Consider the following 16,674-nt stretch of genomic DNA (forward strand, 5'->3'; position numbering starts at 1 on the left):
TTAACTTGCTTACTATCACTCTTCCAAAACTTCAGAAATAATTTTGCTCAGTTATTCCATTTATAGTTCCATTTACAAAAAAACCACAAAACCTCAAGTTAGTCTGTATTATAGTTTACTTCTGCTAGTGATGAGTTACAAAGTTACTTTGAGATTTACAAATGGGACAGTGCCTCTCTAATCCCTATTATACTAATAAGCATTTTAATTTAAGAATCACCTTTCTTCTTACATTTCAAGTGCTCTCTTTTCTAATGTATAATTTTTCTTATTTGGTTTCTCTTCTTATAATTTTCAGTTTTGAGGCCACCTTTTAATCACCCATTAAAATTATACCTTACAGATATAAAAGATAATCTTTTAAACAATCTTTAAATATTACAATTATAAGAAGATGAAAAATTATACCTTTTTATTTAATAAAAAAACTATATTCCACCTCTTCCCCTATTCAATAATTAATATATCAATTGTAATATAAATTTGGGTGAGTTTAACTTTTTTAAAGGCTGCTAATCAATTGATTTGATGAATCTGGTTTTCCTCACAGGCTGGAATGGGAATGGCTGTCTGGGCCTTCATACTATCCATATCTATACTGCTACGAAATAAAACAAAAATCAAAGCCGCAAACTGGCTAATTATCGTTTTTTGAGTTTAGTACCTAATTCCTACTTCCTAATACTTTTGTCTTCTTTCTTGAGAATAATTTTGTTTGCATTTTCTAGCAACCAGATTTTTAAAGCAACGCTCAATTGTACCACCAATTCATTATACACATCTGTTTTTAAAAGAGTCTTAAAAGTATCACCAATTTTGTTTCTTATTGATCGTTTTATGTGTTATTCAGGCTTGCTTATTTATTTATTTATTTTCTTGGTGGTAATCATCAAGACTGGGGAGTTGATGGTGAATATAGAGAGAACTGGGCAAAAAGCTCAGAACTGATTTTCCTCTTTTAAAACACTGATCCATTGAGATGAGACAAGAGTAGTTTAAATTTAGGGTACTTTTTAGAAGAACTCTTTTTGCTTAGCATATGTATAAGGAAAACTTTCAGGTTTTATTTATTTAAAGATAAAATAGTAAGTGCCCATGTCTATTGAACACAATATTATGATTAGTAGCTTAAATTATCACTTACCAAACTTACCTCCGATTGGTAAAGTTATTCATTTCAAAATTTTTTTATATAACTCCAGACTGCTAGAAAAGTTGCAGGAGTCATACAAAATGTTCCCAAGTTATCCTTTCTCCAGATTATCTAAATAACAACATTTTATTACATTGATTTTATCATGTTTCCCCTCTTTTTTTTTAAAGGTACTATATTTACTGATGTTCATACTTAGGGTCTGAGTTTAGGGAGGACTTTAGGAAGTTCAAGGTTTATAATTTTTTTTTTAAATAAATAAATTTATTTATTTATTTTTGGCTGCGTTGGGTCTTCGTTGCTGCATGCGGGCTTTCTCTAGTTGCGGCGAGCAGGGGCTACTCTTCGTTGCGGTGCGCGGGCTTCTCATTGCAGTGGCTTCTCTTATTGTGGAGCATGGGCTCTAGGCGCGCGGGCTGCAGTAGTTGCAGCACATGGGCTCAGTAGTTGTGGCTCCCGGGCTCTAGAGCACAGGCTCAGTAATTGTGGCGCACAGGCTTAGTTGCTCGGCGGCATGTGGGGTCTTCCTGGACCAGGGATCGAACCTGTGTCCCCTGCATTAGCAGGCGGATTCTTAACCACTGCGCCACCAGGGAATTCCCAAGATTTAAATTCTTTTATTTGCTAGTTATCTTGCTCAAGCAGCCCTTTATACCCCGGATGTAGCTGCTTCACTAGCTTTGCTTGTGGGATCTTCAAAAATGTTCTGTGATTGATTCATAGAATTAAAATTAATCCTTCTTGACATAAAGTGTATCATGTTCTTCACCATGAGACTGCCCATGTTTAGTACTGCTATGTCAGTGGGCTTATACCATTTATCTTGTTATAACTCATCTGACTGCTTTACTTCTGTAGGGTGTGGCTTAGGAGCTCAGGTTCTGAAGTCAGATATCTTGGGTTTGACTCTCAGCTAAAAATATCATGGCTGAAGGAAGGTATATTAGTTAAACATCAGGTTTAGGATTCAGCACTGAGCTACTAGGCAGCCAGGACAAAGAGGGTGGCTGCGATTTCCTCTCAGTAGGAAGTCTATCAGTTTGTAAGGGCTGTAAGAAAAATGAAACATCAGTGTCTCAGCAGAAATGGCTTTGAGTGATATCAACACAAGTTTTTAAAGAAAATAAAGAGCCATTCAATGTGTGTCTATTTCTAAAATCAGCCCTGGATAAAAGAAAGGGGAGAACGATCATTTTTCGTGGATAGAAAAGGTATGTTAAGTGCTCCATGGAATTAACCTTATGGTATGCTGGTTTAATACAGGCATCGAGCTTGAAGAACTTTAACGGACAATTCACCTGGCTATGAAAGAGTCCAGGAGAGGAGATGATGCTCAACTTGTGTACCATATATCCCTAGAGGTTCCACAAAGGCATCTCAGGAGCTGCTGTTAGGGGCAGGAGATGTGGACAAGACCCAAGTCCTTTCCCCTCCTCACACAACGATTCAGTCTGAAGAGCTCAAGCTATTGTACTATTTAGTATATTCCTTCAATACAAACTGAGTACCTACTTGCTCAGCATTTACAGTTCCCATGAAAGAAGACTTTCAAAAATAATTATTTGTTAAATGACAATACAAATATATCCCACTCTCGAAAGAAATACAACATCAATCCCACACACATACATTTTGTAATTACCATCTCAGAGTATACTTCTCAAATGTAAGCACAGGCTGTCAAGGCCAAATAACTGTAATCCAAAGCAAGTTATTTAAATTCTTTGAGCCTCAGTTTCCTCACCTGTAATAATACCACCTACCTTGCGGAGTTGTTATAAGCTTTAGAAATAATGAGCCAAGCATCAAGCACAGGGAACAGCACACAATAGGTGCTCCATAGATGGCATACTATCATTATGATACATTGTTGCAACTGGGTTTCTGACAAAGCAGAATGGTGGATGACTTCAAAATGAGAGTTATTATTGAAAACCTAAATAGCTTATATTACTCAACCAGTAGATACCTAGCGCTCCACCTCATCTCTCACCACTCAGCTCTCCCACCCTCTCCTCCACCCATTTCAACCCTGATTCAGTTCCACAAACCCACCACGTTCACGCCAGCTCTTCACAAACACACTTCCCTCAGAAAACACTTCTTTTTATTCCCTCACTGGTCATCTCTATTCTTTAAATCTTAGCTTAAACATCACTTCCTCTAGAAAGACTTCCTTGACCAGCTGAGACTACAAATAACAATTTTTATTTGGACCTTAACGTTTCTTTTCTTTCAGATACTGATGTCAAAGAGGCTCAGCTATATATTGAGATCTATTATACTGACAATGTATTTTTAGCCCACGTAAAGAATTCCTCTGATTTACTTTGGCAAAGAGGGCACGTGCTCTGTTTAAATTGTGTTTCAATTTGTTCAAATTATATGTAAACAGAAGTGCCAGTTATTGTAAAGTTTTCTACTTTCTACTCATATGAAAAATTTTATAGGACAAATTGAACTTTCCAAACAAACAAAAAGTACTTATGTTGAAATTGATAGTTTGATAAGCAAATTCAATAGTCATAGGAAACATTATATATCTCTAAGAACAAAATTATGGAATCAACTAAAATAAGTCTATAACTAAGTGATTTGTTGAAAAAGAAAATTTTCTGCAATTCAACTTTGGGAGGTCCTTTGGAATAGTTGCATTAAATGAATGGTGTAAGCCTCTTCTAACTAGAAAGCCAAATTCTAGTCAAGCTAGTTAGAATATTAATATATTGTTCTCACCTTAATCTTTTAAAGTCTTATATCATACCACAGCAACAAACTTGGTTCAAAATTATTATATTTTATGAACTGAATAAAATACTGGAGGTGTTCCTGAATTCTATTGAAAAACCTGGCATTTCTCTAATCACTATGGTGACTGCACCGGGTGACAGGCCATCCAGGGTGAAGGACACCATTACTGATCCTGCCTCAGACCAAGCTGGTATCCATTCTGACCTAGAGCCTGAGATTCCATAATTCACAATCCAGAGCAATACAAGGAAGGACCAGAGGTTCTTGCTTAGTAAAGAAAATGGAAGCAGCTGGTTTTAAGACTAAAATAGCTGCAGAGGATAAGTCACTTGACAGTGAGGGCAAAGAGAGAGGGCCAAAGACCGACTCTTATAGAAAAGGAGGTCAAATCCCCCCCCTCCAATTTTCCATTAGAGGAGTCAGATAACATTACCAGTACTACTGATAATGATAACAACAATGAAAATAATAATAGTAAAATAGAAAATTTATTAAAGGTTTATTATATATCAGGTACTATTCTAAATTATTTAATAAATGTTATTTAATACTTTAAGTATAAGCTAGACATTATTCTTCTTATTTTATACATTAGGATATTGAGTCTCAGAAACTTAATTTTATTTGTCCAAAGTCATATAACTAGAAAGAGCTAGAGCCAGGATTTAAATCCATCCCTTCTAAGTATGAATCTCACTCTCTTAAGCTCTACAAAACCTGATTTACTTGATGAAATAGCCCTCAAAGAAATAAAAGGGGAAAACCAAAATCCATGCAAAAAAAGAAATATGTGATAGTCAACAGTATCAAATGTCAAAGGAAAATCCAGAAACACCCTAGAGAAAATTACTGGATTTGGCTCTGTCCAAAGTGCACAGTATCCATAGTTGTATGGGTGGCACCCAAATTTCATAGGATTAAGAAGTGGTTAGATAACTGCAGATGTCTCTTTCAAGAAAATCAGCAGTGAGGGAATACATAAAGAAATATGTCAAATGAAGTGGGAAAATACTAGGGAGGGGATACATGTAAGGACACCATAAATAGGTCATCAGACTCAACCTCCCACAAGAGGTTCTTATGCAGCATTGTTCCGCAGCCCTCAATTCCTAGCCCCTCACCTCCTTATACAACTCCTTGATTTCACTTGAGCTCTTCCATGCTTCTCTCTACAAGAAATGCCCTTTTCCAGTTTGCTTTTCTTGTGAACTCCAACTTTTCCTTCAGCACACAGCTCAAAGGTCACATTCTTGGTGAAGACATCACTGACTCTCATTCCCAAGAACAATTTCCATCTTTACGCCTAAGGAACTTTGTATCTAATTCTATAACAAGTCTATCTCCATCAAAAGTTGGTTTTCTACAGTCGGGTACCAAACTGAATTACCTTTTAAACCCCAGTATTTAACACAGTGCCTGGCATATTCCTCTTAAAATATAGTATCCAGAACTGATCATAATTTTTTAACTCTAGTTGAGAAAATATTTTAAAAATCACTTAAAAGAGAATCAAAGACTATTACTACCCTACTATTTAAACAGTAGTTCTTATTTTTAATAATATACAGATGGTCAACTAAAGAGCCTTCATATTGGATTGGCACAGTAAAATTTATTTCAATTGTAAATCAGCATGTTCCTTCAAAACACCTTACTTTTTTATATTGGATACTAAAAATTAGCAGTTCTGATTCCAAAAATAAATATGTTCTTCAAGAACTAAAATTATTGTCTTTTAAAGAAATTATTTTCACAAAAGACATTCAACTGGAATTCATTTAAAAATATAACCCCATCTTTTAGGATGTCTGCCACAGTCTTAATTATGAAAACACCGTTCCCTTAGGGAACTAAGCCAATGAGAATCTAGTCCTGAATAAGAGCAAACCAGAGAAAAATGTCTCTGTTTCTGTTGATTATATCAGATAATGGTCTGAAATGAAAAGAATTCTTTTCATGTCCATCGAAGCTAGGATGCACAAGAAGCAAACCTCTGGACCCTGAGCAGAGGAAAGATAAAGACAAGAACGATGGAGTGCACTACCTCAGGCTTAGCTCTCCAGCCTAGCACAGGGTCCCATTTAAAATACTACTGATCAAGTTTTGATCCAATAGAACATTCTGTTATGGATTTAACATTCTATAGGCAATCATTTCTTCCCCTTAATCACTATTTATTGCTTCCATCAGAAGAACTTTCTCATGGGTGTATTGCTAATTATCACAGCTTCCTTCTGGTTGTGATGATTTACTACACACAGGAATATGGCAAACAGAAGTGAGGACAAAAATAACCCACTGTTTAAGCTATGGCCTAATGTGGGGAAGTCATGAGCATTCATATCTAATTTCAATTCCTAAAATTCATCTCCTAAAGGTTGAGGCATCATTTTAAAGATATCCATAATAAATAGATCTATTGGAGAAGATTCATTTAAAACTTACCCTTCTTGAAGATTGCCCTTTGCCTAAAACCTAATTGACAGTTCCGGTTGGATCTGTTTCCCACACAAAATGTCATTTATCTTTTTGACCACAGGGATAATACACTTACTCTCCAGGATGTACCATAACTTATGTAGAAATGCTAAATATGTGATATATTGATACTAACCAAAAAGAAACAATATAGCCACATAGCTATTACATTCATTCTGATAACTCAGATTATGAACAAAGAGTCAGTGCCTAAATCGGTGATTTATTTATACATGTATTTTTTAAAATATCTCTTTGTAAGAATATATATATCCTTATCTGAATATAATCTTGAAATGAGCTTTTATCACATAAAAAGAAGTTTCAGTGTCACAGTTACATACCAAAGACCCACAAGAAACAAACTGTCCCTGGGCAGAAAAAGGTCAAGACCCACATTCTCTGATAAAAAAAGAATTTGAACAAAGTTGACAGCATCTTTGAAAAAAAAAAATGTACGTCTTTGAACTCAAATAGAAGCCCCTCAACCCCAGAGCTCAATTGTACCTGGGATGTTATGTTTAGAAGGAGCAATATAGAGACAACACACTTGCCCACTGTGACAGAAAAGATGTATGTCCCTTTCTAAGGAAAAGGGAAGACAGACAGAGACAGTAAAGACAGGAAGAAATATAGTTGGGAGACCAGTTAAAACTTGGGAAGCTTGAATGGGAGAAAATATTCTTGGAGCCCTGATTCAAGATTTAGGATGGTTTAGGAATTATCCTCGATGTCAGCAGCATTTGTGAAATACCTGGATCCCAAGATTAGAACAGGAATAAAAGTTCTGACTTTTGACTAGGTTCTACCTTGAAAAGAATCTAAACTGGCTGGCTATGGAGGAGAATGCAATAGTAGGAATACATTTTCCTTTTCCCCTATCCTGGATTTTTAATTCAGTTCTAGGGCAAGCAGAGTTAGAAGACCTCTCAGATTTAGGCATAAAATGACCAACTTGAAGAATTATCTACAAAAACTCTAACAAATCACTCAAGGAAGGGGGAGGGGAAGGGAGAACAGCACATTTCTTTGTAGTCATATTCGATAGAGACCCATCAGTTCAAAAAGTCTTTTTACAAATATGATAAGAATAAATAATATTAATTTTTTAGTTTCTAATCAATATACTGAACCTGAATATTTTTATAGATTTTACTGAATTGGGCAACTATGTCTGTATTTGTAAGCTGAGACTCTACGGTGTTTTGTGAAATAATGAAAAATTGCAAAAGATAGGAAATTTGATAAAGAATTATATAATAAGATCTTGCAATCTTTGCTCGGAATTCTCCATTCCTGAATCAGATTGTTCAAGGAAAGGTGACAAATTGATTCTTGAGATCATACAGAATAAATGAAAAACCACAGAAATAATTTTAGAAACAACATTTTTTTTTGGTACTTATTACATAGTGAAATAGTGAAATTAGAACGCTTAGGGCTTTGAAGAAATAAAAATATATATTACAATCTTAAAATTTTCTGGTTTCTCAACATGCCAATACATACAATATTACATGTCTCAAAATTTAAAAATTTAGCTATAGGCGTTCTTTTTACATCAAAATGGTCAGAGCAAGGACACAATGAAAAGTTGAATCAATAGAAGTAACTATCTTTGATGTGATGTCAATGCCATGATTTCAGTATCTATCATGGGTCAGTGACAAGAGCTGCAAGATTTTAAAGGCATCCTACCAAAGTCTGAAAACTCAAGACGACATCAGCATATTAACAATACAAAGATTATAGGTATGTTAGAGCAATAAGAAGTTACTATAGCACCTATCTTATCAGTTACAGACAATCTATATCCACAGGGACACTGTTAGAAATCTTCAAATATGTCACCGTTCTAGAGGAGAGGAAAGGAGAGGGGAAGGGAGGGGAGGGGAGGAGGGGGAGAAGAGGAGAGGAAAAAGGAGGGGAGGAAGGAAGGAGGGAAGAAAGGAAGGGAAGAATGGAGGAAGGAAGCTAGGAAGGAAGAAAATGACAGAAGAGAAAAAATCCTTCCAAATAAGATAAGCCTGGAAGGACAACATAACAGGCATTTCCAGGCATATATCACACTAATCCACTCTGTGAAATAAAACACTTAGTTGACAAAAAGAAAATGAAAGTTCTCAACTTCTTTGCTTGGTGAAAGGGGACCAAGTCGTCGACTGCCTTGAACGTCCTAGAGGAAAGAGCTAACTTGCGGGACTGAAAAATATGCCTGTTGGGAACGAGCCATGTGGCATACCACAAAGTTTTCCAAAGTGTGTTATGTGTGTACATGAGATTATTTTTTGTAAGGACATGAACACAGTGTGTATACACACAGTGTGTATGTGTAATTTTCTGTCTATGGCTGGTGATACTGATTTTCCACTTCTAATAGGAACTTAGTTTTTTTGGTTTTATATATATTTAATATAAAAAGTGATGCTATTTAAGAAGCAATCAGATCTCCTCTACCAACTCTGTGCAATGAGGTGACTGGCCTTTCTTAACTATGGTGAAAATTTGAAGGTTTATTCTTTGGTTTAATCTCTGCACTGAGGAACATCAAGTGTGAGTGATACCATATTGAAAAGGAGAAGGATTCAGTGAATTAGTGCAAGAAATACTCAACTATCTTCCCATACTCAGCTTCCTAGGCAACTAAGCATTCACCCACCAGGCAGGAAGCTGGAGAAGTCTTCTTTAAAAATATGACCAGCCCAAGAGGAAAAACAAAAATACTGAACATCAGAAGGTCCCCAGTTAAAAAGCCCAGTCAGATGATCCTATATTGAAGTCAACAAAACTCACTTATGCATTCAAATCAGCCTTTTATCGCCACATTTTTAAATATGAATAAACACCCAAAGATTATCAGACATCTGAGAAAAGCTTCTAATATGAAAGACAGACCAAAAAAAAAAAAAGAAAAATAGCTTGAAAGAAAGAGACTATATAAAGAGAAGAAAACTCCAACAACTTAAAAAATTATTATCTTGAGAGAGAGAAAAAAGATATTATAATCAGGAAATAAAACATGATGTTATAAAAAGGAACATAAAAGGAATTTTTTAAAAGCTCTTGGAAATTAAAACTATGATAGCAGAAATTAAAAGTAATAGATGGGCTGGAAGATGAAACTTAAAGTAGAACCAAAAAGTCCAAAAAGTGAAAAAGGAGAAAAAAGAAGGGAGATTATCATAAATGAAAAAATTGAATAAAATTTCCCAGTACTGGAGAACACGAATGTCCAGATTGAAAAGGCCCATCAAGGTTCTAGCACAATGTATGAAAATAGGTCCGCATCAACATGAAATTTCAAGAAACTGGGATTTAAAACATGAGAGGAAAAAATAATCACATAGATCACATACAAAGGATCAGAAATCAGAACAGTGTTTGACTTTTCCATAGCAATTCTGCAAACTGGAAGACAATGGAGCAATTCCTTCAAAATTCTGAAGAAAAGGATATCCAACCCCAAACTCTGTACCCATCCAACTACCAAACAACTGTGAAGGTAGTAGAATAAATTCCCTCTCAGACGCACAAGAGCTCAAAATCTACCAATTCTTAGGAAGTTACTGCAAGTTGTGCTTGAGCAAATCAAGAAAGAGTTTAAGACACTGATCTGAGAAACAGGAAAGCCAACATAGGAGAGAAGAGGGAAATCCCAGAATGATGGCAAAGGGAAAAAAATGCATATAGTTCAACCTAGTATATCAGAAGCATATGGGATGGAAAAAGTCTGTGTTTGTGCGTGCGTGTGTGCACACGTATGCACATATTAAGAGCTAGAAAGAGGAGTGTGGTAAGAAAATGCTTAAAACTAAAAAAATCAAGAAAATACTACTATATATAAAATATATGACTAATAAGAACCTGCTGTATAGCACAGGGAACTCTACTCAATACTCTGTAATGGCCTATATGGGAAAAGAATCTAAAAAAAAAAAAAAAGAGTGGATACATGCATAACTGATTCACTGTGCTGTACACCTGAAACTAACACAACATTGTAAATCAACTGTACTCCAATAAAAATTTTTTAAAAAAAGAAAATAAACACTGTTTGTGAAGACATAGAGGTAAATATCAGAATAATAGGTAAACAGAGGCAAAATTAGTTGCCTCTGAGGAGGAGTAGAGAGAGGATGAGGACTACTTTTTTTTTTTTTAAATAACGAACTTGCTGAACTATTTGACTCTTTACACTACTATATACACTATATAAGACCTGTAGTAGACATCTAATGACGTATAAATTCAATAAAAAGAAAATGTTTTTTAAAAAGAAAAGAAGGAAGGAAGGCAAAAAGGAAGAAAGGGAAAGGAAAGGAAGGAGGGAGTAAGAAAAGACACAGAGTCCATGAGAGAGGGCCAGATACACTTAACACAGACATTTTAAGGTCTCAAGGGGGCACTTTCTGGAGACAGGAACAGGATCTCCACTGCACTACTGTTAGAGACAGGCACTCTCAAGGCCATTCTTCTTCCACAAATGAGACAAAAACCAAACCAGAGTGAGCGTAACTGTTCAATATGTGCTTAATATTGTTCGATTGTTGAGTTATCTTTTTAAAATTATATATAACACTGTCCCAATAGTTCTCTACTTGCTCTTTGGATGATATGCCATAAACTACCCTTTTCTGAATAATGTTCAGTCTTGAAATTGGTGATGAAACTGGTGATCAGTAATACCAGTGTGTTGTAGAGAACAGAAAGAAGAGTGTGCCTTAAGATTTAATTATTTCAGATGTCTTTATTTACCCTGAGAGTCAAAGACCCTTCTCCATGATTCTAGCACTCTCCCTGCCCATCCCACTTCTATCTCCTAAGAATATAACCTTGAGTCCCTCTGTCTATAACTTAGGAAAAGTTATTCCCTCTCCCTAATGACTTATTTATAATTGTAAAAGCAACATTTGCTAAACTGTAAAAGCAACATTTTCTCTGATACTGAGAAATTACAGGTAAATCTCAAGTCTCAAGATAATGCTTTATGACATGATCCTTCCCGCATATTTTCTCACCACTCTTTAGAAGAAATGACAGGCCAATGTGTTCACAATCCAAAGGAGGACTATTAACTGGCACAAAATAGCACTATTTTGTCAGTATCTTTCCAAAACAAGCTAAGCGTCCCAAGTATGAATAAGCCCTGTAGTAAACATGTGATGATGAATTCATTCTCAGTTTTTTAAATGGGATGAGTCAGATTTTCAGACCTTTAAGATAATTTAATTTTCATTAAACACTATTTATCAGTCCCCATAACGCCCAAGCACTTTCCAAAATATCACAAAGGCAAAATCCCTGCCTGTAAGGTACACACATCCTCTCCTTTATTAAGTACTACTGTGAGCCAATTATATAAAAATATGATTGCTGACATTTCAATATGAAAGAAATAGGAAGATGTGATAAAGAATAAGGAGGGGAGAAGAGGAGAAGAAAACCCAGTTAGGGTAGCCAAGTTAGAAACAAATGCTCTCTTTAGGACTTAAGAGACTCTTTTGGAATAAAGATTATAGTTTGAGTATTTATCTTTTTATCCCTACAGCCTAGCACAGAAAGAACGTGGCACATCCAGGAAATGCTCAAGAAACATTTGCTGACTTAATCTAAGAATCGAACGAGGCCTATTTTGGCATCCATTGTGCCAGAAAGTATTATCCGAATCATTTTTTAGACACAGCTATGTTGGAGAGGCAGCACAAGGAAAGGCACAGCATCTTCTCTGGGAACAGCAGCTCCTTACCTGTTGTTGTACTGGTACTTGCTGTACCACCTGTGTAGGCACTGCTGCTTGACTAGCCACAGATGTCTGTAAAGTCACTGTCGAACCTGTGTCCGACCCGGTCTCTGATGTCTGCATGATGGTCTCTGAAATTTATTAAAATAGAAAGAAAGTTTAAAATGCTCTCCTTATATGACTAGCTGCATTACATTTGTTCTTAATATCCTATACTGAGACTAACTTTCTACTCCCAGAATACCTCTTACTCCACCCAACATACTCATGATATTCCATGCATGTTCATAGTCATGTTGACCACTTTTAAAATAAATATAGAAAATTACTAATCTACATTTAAAAAATCTCCATTAGTACCTCTTATTTTGAGGCTATAAAGGTTGAACTTCATTGAAATCTACCTTCCTTAGGCCTCATCTATTATAAATTGTTTCAAGCACAATATAAACTAGTCATATTATAAATTATGTCAAGACAATTCTCAGAACACAAATCCTAACTGGATGCAAATACGTCATAAACTGTACTTTCTAGACACTTTTATAAACTACAGGACGTCACTGGAGGTGTACAATTTAGAATAAATTGTTTCTAAGGTCCTTTCCGGCTTTCAAACTTACTATTCACTGATTTTTAAAAATTAATGTATATCCAAAAACCAACTGATATACCCTAAATTTAGCCAAAGGATCAAGCTCACTAATTCTCTTGGCTGTGAGATGATATGGTACTAAAATTAAAGTTTAATTATACTCTTACACAAAGACAGCCAAACAGCAATAATGTTTAATATTTTGAAAGGTAAGAAGGATCACTATTATATAAGTGAGATTTGTAAACAAAGACATGAAATTTTACCTTCTCTCATTCACAGTTCAACATGGCACATTTTTCAGTTCTCATGTGCCTGTCCTACTAACACAGGATTAAATTTCACGGTGTGCACTCTAACAAGTATGGTTCCTTAGACCTTGATATTCCCTTTTGTTACTTATGCAGTCAATATAATAAATGTTAATTTCTTTGCTATTGCGCAGGGATCCTGGGGGGAAAAACAATATTTAATTGGTAGCCTAAGAAAAATACTGTATCATGGTTTAAATCTGTGAACAGTATGGTGAACATTAATTTTCCCTAAGAAAATTCTGAAAGAGTATTCAGGTCTTTCAAGTAGAAAATTAACCCCCTCAACATCTTTTGTCACAGCATGACCTCTTCCAATTTTTCCCCAAACCTTTTCTATCATCTCATTCAATTTTAGAAACAGACCTCTGAAGACATCTAATCTACACTTATTTCATAAATGAGAAAACTAAAGCCCAGAGAGGTTAAGAGACTCGCTCAAGGTGATAGGACTAGAGAAAGGACTAGGCCTTTTCACTTTGAATCTATGCTTTCTTTACTTTCTAGACCTTGACATTGGTATCACTTTACGTGATTGACTATTCTTATTCCTTTGTTAGTCAAACCCCTAAAGCAACACAATAAAACTTAGAGCATACAAAAGATACAGCAGTAAAGCTAACATCGATAAGAGTATTTAACACACGCTATGTCCTCTTCTAAATGCTTTACGTGTTAATTCATAAATAAATCACTCCATGTAACAACCCAATGTGGTTTGTATGATTATAATCTACATTTACAGATGAGGAACCTCAGGCACAAAGAGTGAAGGTAGCTAGGGGCTTAAAAAACAGAAGGAAAGTGATGGAGACTGTGGCTACCACCCCATTTATTTGGGCCAGCTAATGTTTAGCTCAAGGAAATTGTGAATTTATGGGAAGGATAAACTGTAGTTGCCAGTTTTTCCAATTTTCCAAAAGAAGATTTTTATGTGAAATCTCTCAAGATGGTGGCTAATTAATAAAAAATGTAGCACTGATCTCCAAAGACACACACACACACACACACACACACACACACACAGCCCTTTGTACTAGTATTAAGACCACGGATATGCCTGAAAATGTTTGAAAATGACAGTATTCACTACATAAAACTCTTGCCTAATTAAGATTACTGGAGGACTAATAGTTCTCGAAATTAGGAGAGGGGATACACACATTAGGAACCCTATCTGTGCCTCTTCTTCTTTATTCCATTGTAGAGGGAAAAAAATACCCTCCCCCAAAAGAAAGCAAATGCCAGTGTCCTTCGATTCGTTACATGTTATACTTATAGACAATTGATGCCATTTGTGCTACAGCAGAGGGCTATTAGTGAGAGTGAGGTGATGCCTTTCTGCAGGGAATGAGGACCGAACCAGATTTTAGATATCATATTCAGTGAGTTTTTCTTAGCTTCTCTTCCCAACTCCAAGACAGGCCTTTGTCAGTTTAGTACACAAATGAGGAAGACAGAGTTGCCAATTATGGGTTCTTGTTTAAGCTGTTCAGTCAAGGGGTGGATGAGATTCTTACAGTTAAGTAACTCAAACTAAAACACCCTCCTGTTTATCCCAGTGTTGGCTGGGAACTTTATCGAGGCTCTCTCGTGTGTCCAGGGGTCTGTACTGCAGACCAGCCCACACACCTTTTTGGTATATGACCCATAATATGACATCCACTGTTTTAGACCAAATACACATAAGAATATACATAATGAATGTCTAAAAAATTAAATGTATTTTTACAGCAATTCCTCAATAAATCACCTGAGAGGGCTTATCTGAAGATAAAAGGCATAGATTTGGAAACTGGCTTCCTATGGACCACATTAGACTCCATCGATAGGCTTTGGCACAGAGTAACTACAAATTAAAATTCTTAATTGTCAACCTTTAAAAATCAGAAAATTTTGTGTTAAAAACCAAATTTCCAGATTCTCTTGAAAAACCTGAAAATCTAGAAAAGGTGAGCCCATATTATGTGTTTTATATGCAAATTATTTATATGGCAATACATATTCACTGGCTTGGCCTTTATAGGCATTTGAGGCATAAGAGCAATACCTAAGCTTTGACTACTTTACTAATAGAAATGTGTAACTAGATGATTGGAACTAAGATCTTCCTCATTTTACAGACTGAGTCAACTGAGGCCCAGAGATGTTAAGTCACTTAACCAAGGTCAAACTGTGGGAAGTAGGAAAGTGGGAAAAGAGAGTTTGGACATAACACTAAAGGGCATGCACTAAACTACCAGACGAAGTTGGAAGTCTTGAATTTCATCAGAGACACTGAATAGACAGAAGTGAAGGGAGTAAAGAAAAGCAAACTGGTGAACTTTTAGAATGAGAAAGAAGGAAAAAGATCCCAACTATTTAATAGGAGCAACCTTTACAGAATAGAGTGGGGAAAAGCAGATGGATAGAAAATGATGGCTTATATAACTTAGAGAGTCACAGAGAACTTTCCATCCAACCTCTGGCTCTATGTACATACCACATCAAAACCAGCACAGAAAGCCTAATCCAGAACAACCAATAACTGTCCCAGAACAACTTCTGTTTACTTCCAAGTTACTGTTCATCATCCAATCTCCTTGGCCCCTGGATTACAGGGTCATGCCAATTGGGATAAGAACATAGTCTCTCAGTTTGGTCTCCATCTTTTCTTAATAGACACAACTTCATTCTCCTCTGATTTCATTGTCTTCCTCAAGTTTGAAGAAGAGGCTCTCTTTGCCGAGGCCTCAGGCCTTGAGAGGATCTCAATCACATCCCTGCCAGAGACTGGCTGAAAAGTCATAACAAAAAAAAAGTCATAACCATAATTAGGTCTCTCATTTAACAAGTCTTTTCCAGGTGCCACACAATATGCTAAGTGCTTGAAATACATCTTTTCATTTAATCCTCAAAAAAACCCCATAATGGAAATGTTGTTATTTCCACTTAACGAATGAGGAAACTGAAGCACAAACGGATTAAATAACTTGCTAAAAGCCACACAGATGGTAAGAGTAAGAGCCTAAATTCAAATCCAGGTTTGCCTGACTCTAAAGCCCATGATGTTACCACTATGTATATTACTTTGCAAAATCATGATGAAAGGCTTCCAAATGGAAAGCTAGAGATTGTTGGTCTGAACAGCAAATCTTTGGGATTCTCAATCTATCCTATTGATCTACACTTCGAATAACAACAGTGAGACATCTCTTCTGGCTCTGACATTGAAATTAGCAAGTATTCTCTCTCTTTCTACTGAGGCCATAATAAAACCCAACTAGTAAGTATTTTTTCCAGAGGCATTTTAACTGATTAATTCCAAAGACCTGATTTAATAGCAGATCAATTTGAATGTTAAAGCATGTTGAGGAGTGTAACCTTCCTGCCAAATTTTCCTAAACAGATCATTTAAACCCACTGACACATTTAGAGTATTCTGGTAGCTTTCCAAAATTTCTTCAAAGCAGGGATCATCACATGAGGGCAGTGTATTAGCATGCTTCATTTGTAGGTTTTGTTTTAGATCCAGTATAAAGGTTTGTGCGTACATGTGAGGTGTTCCCATTCATCTAGCAGTGGTTTCTGGTGCTTTGTTTATGTTTGGGAGTAATTTGGTTAGTTTAGTTCCTTCACAGCCTCCTTTCAAGTGATATTTGTTTAT

The 16,674-nt window shown here is 35.9% G+C and overlaps 1 protein-coding gene across 6 annotated transcripts in view; it reads right to left on the reverse strand.

Annotated features, from left to right (window-relative positions):
- RFX3 (regulatory factor X3) overlaps nt 1-16,674 on the reverse strand; it is a 289,898-nt gene that overhangs the window by 145,140 nt on the left and 128,084 nt on the right. For all 6 annotated transcript variants that reach the window (XM_061201235.1, XM_061201234.1, XM_061201231.1 and 3 more), the window contains one exon: nt 12,129-12,253. In XM_061201235.1, coding sequence (XP_061057218.1) covers nt 12,129-12,245 — 117 coding nt within the window. In that variant the 5' untranslated portion in view covers nt 12,246-12,253. The remainder of the gene's footprint in view (nt 1-12,128; nt 12,254-16,674) is intronic.

This window comes from Eubalaena glacialis, chromosome 9, assembly GCF_028564815.1.
Source record: "Eubalaena glacialis isolate mEubGla1 chromosome 9, mEubGla1.1.hap2.+ XY, whole genome shotgun sequence".
NCBI lineage: Eukaryota > Metazoa > Chordata > Mammalia > Artiodactyla > Balaenidae > Eubalaena > Eubalaena glacialis.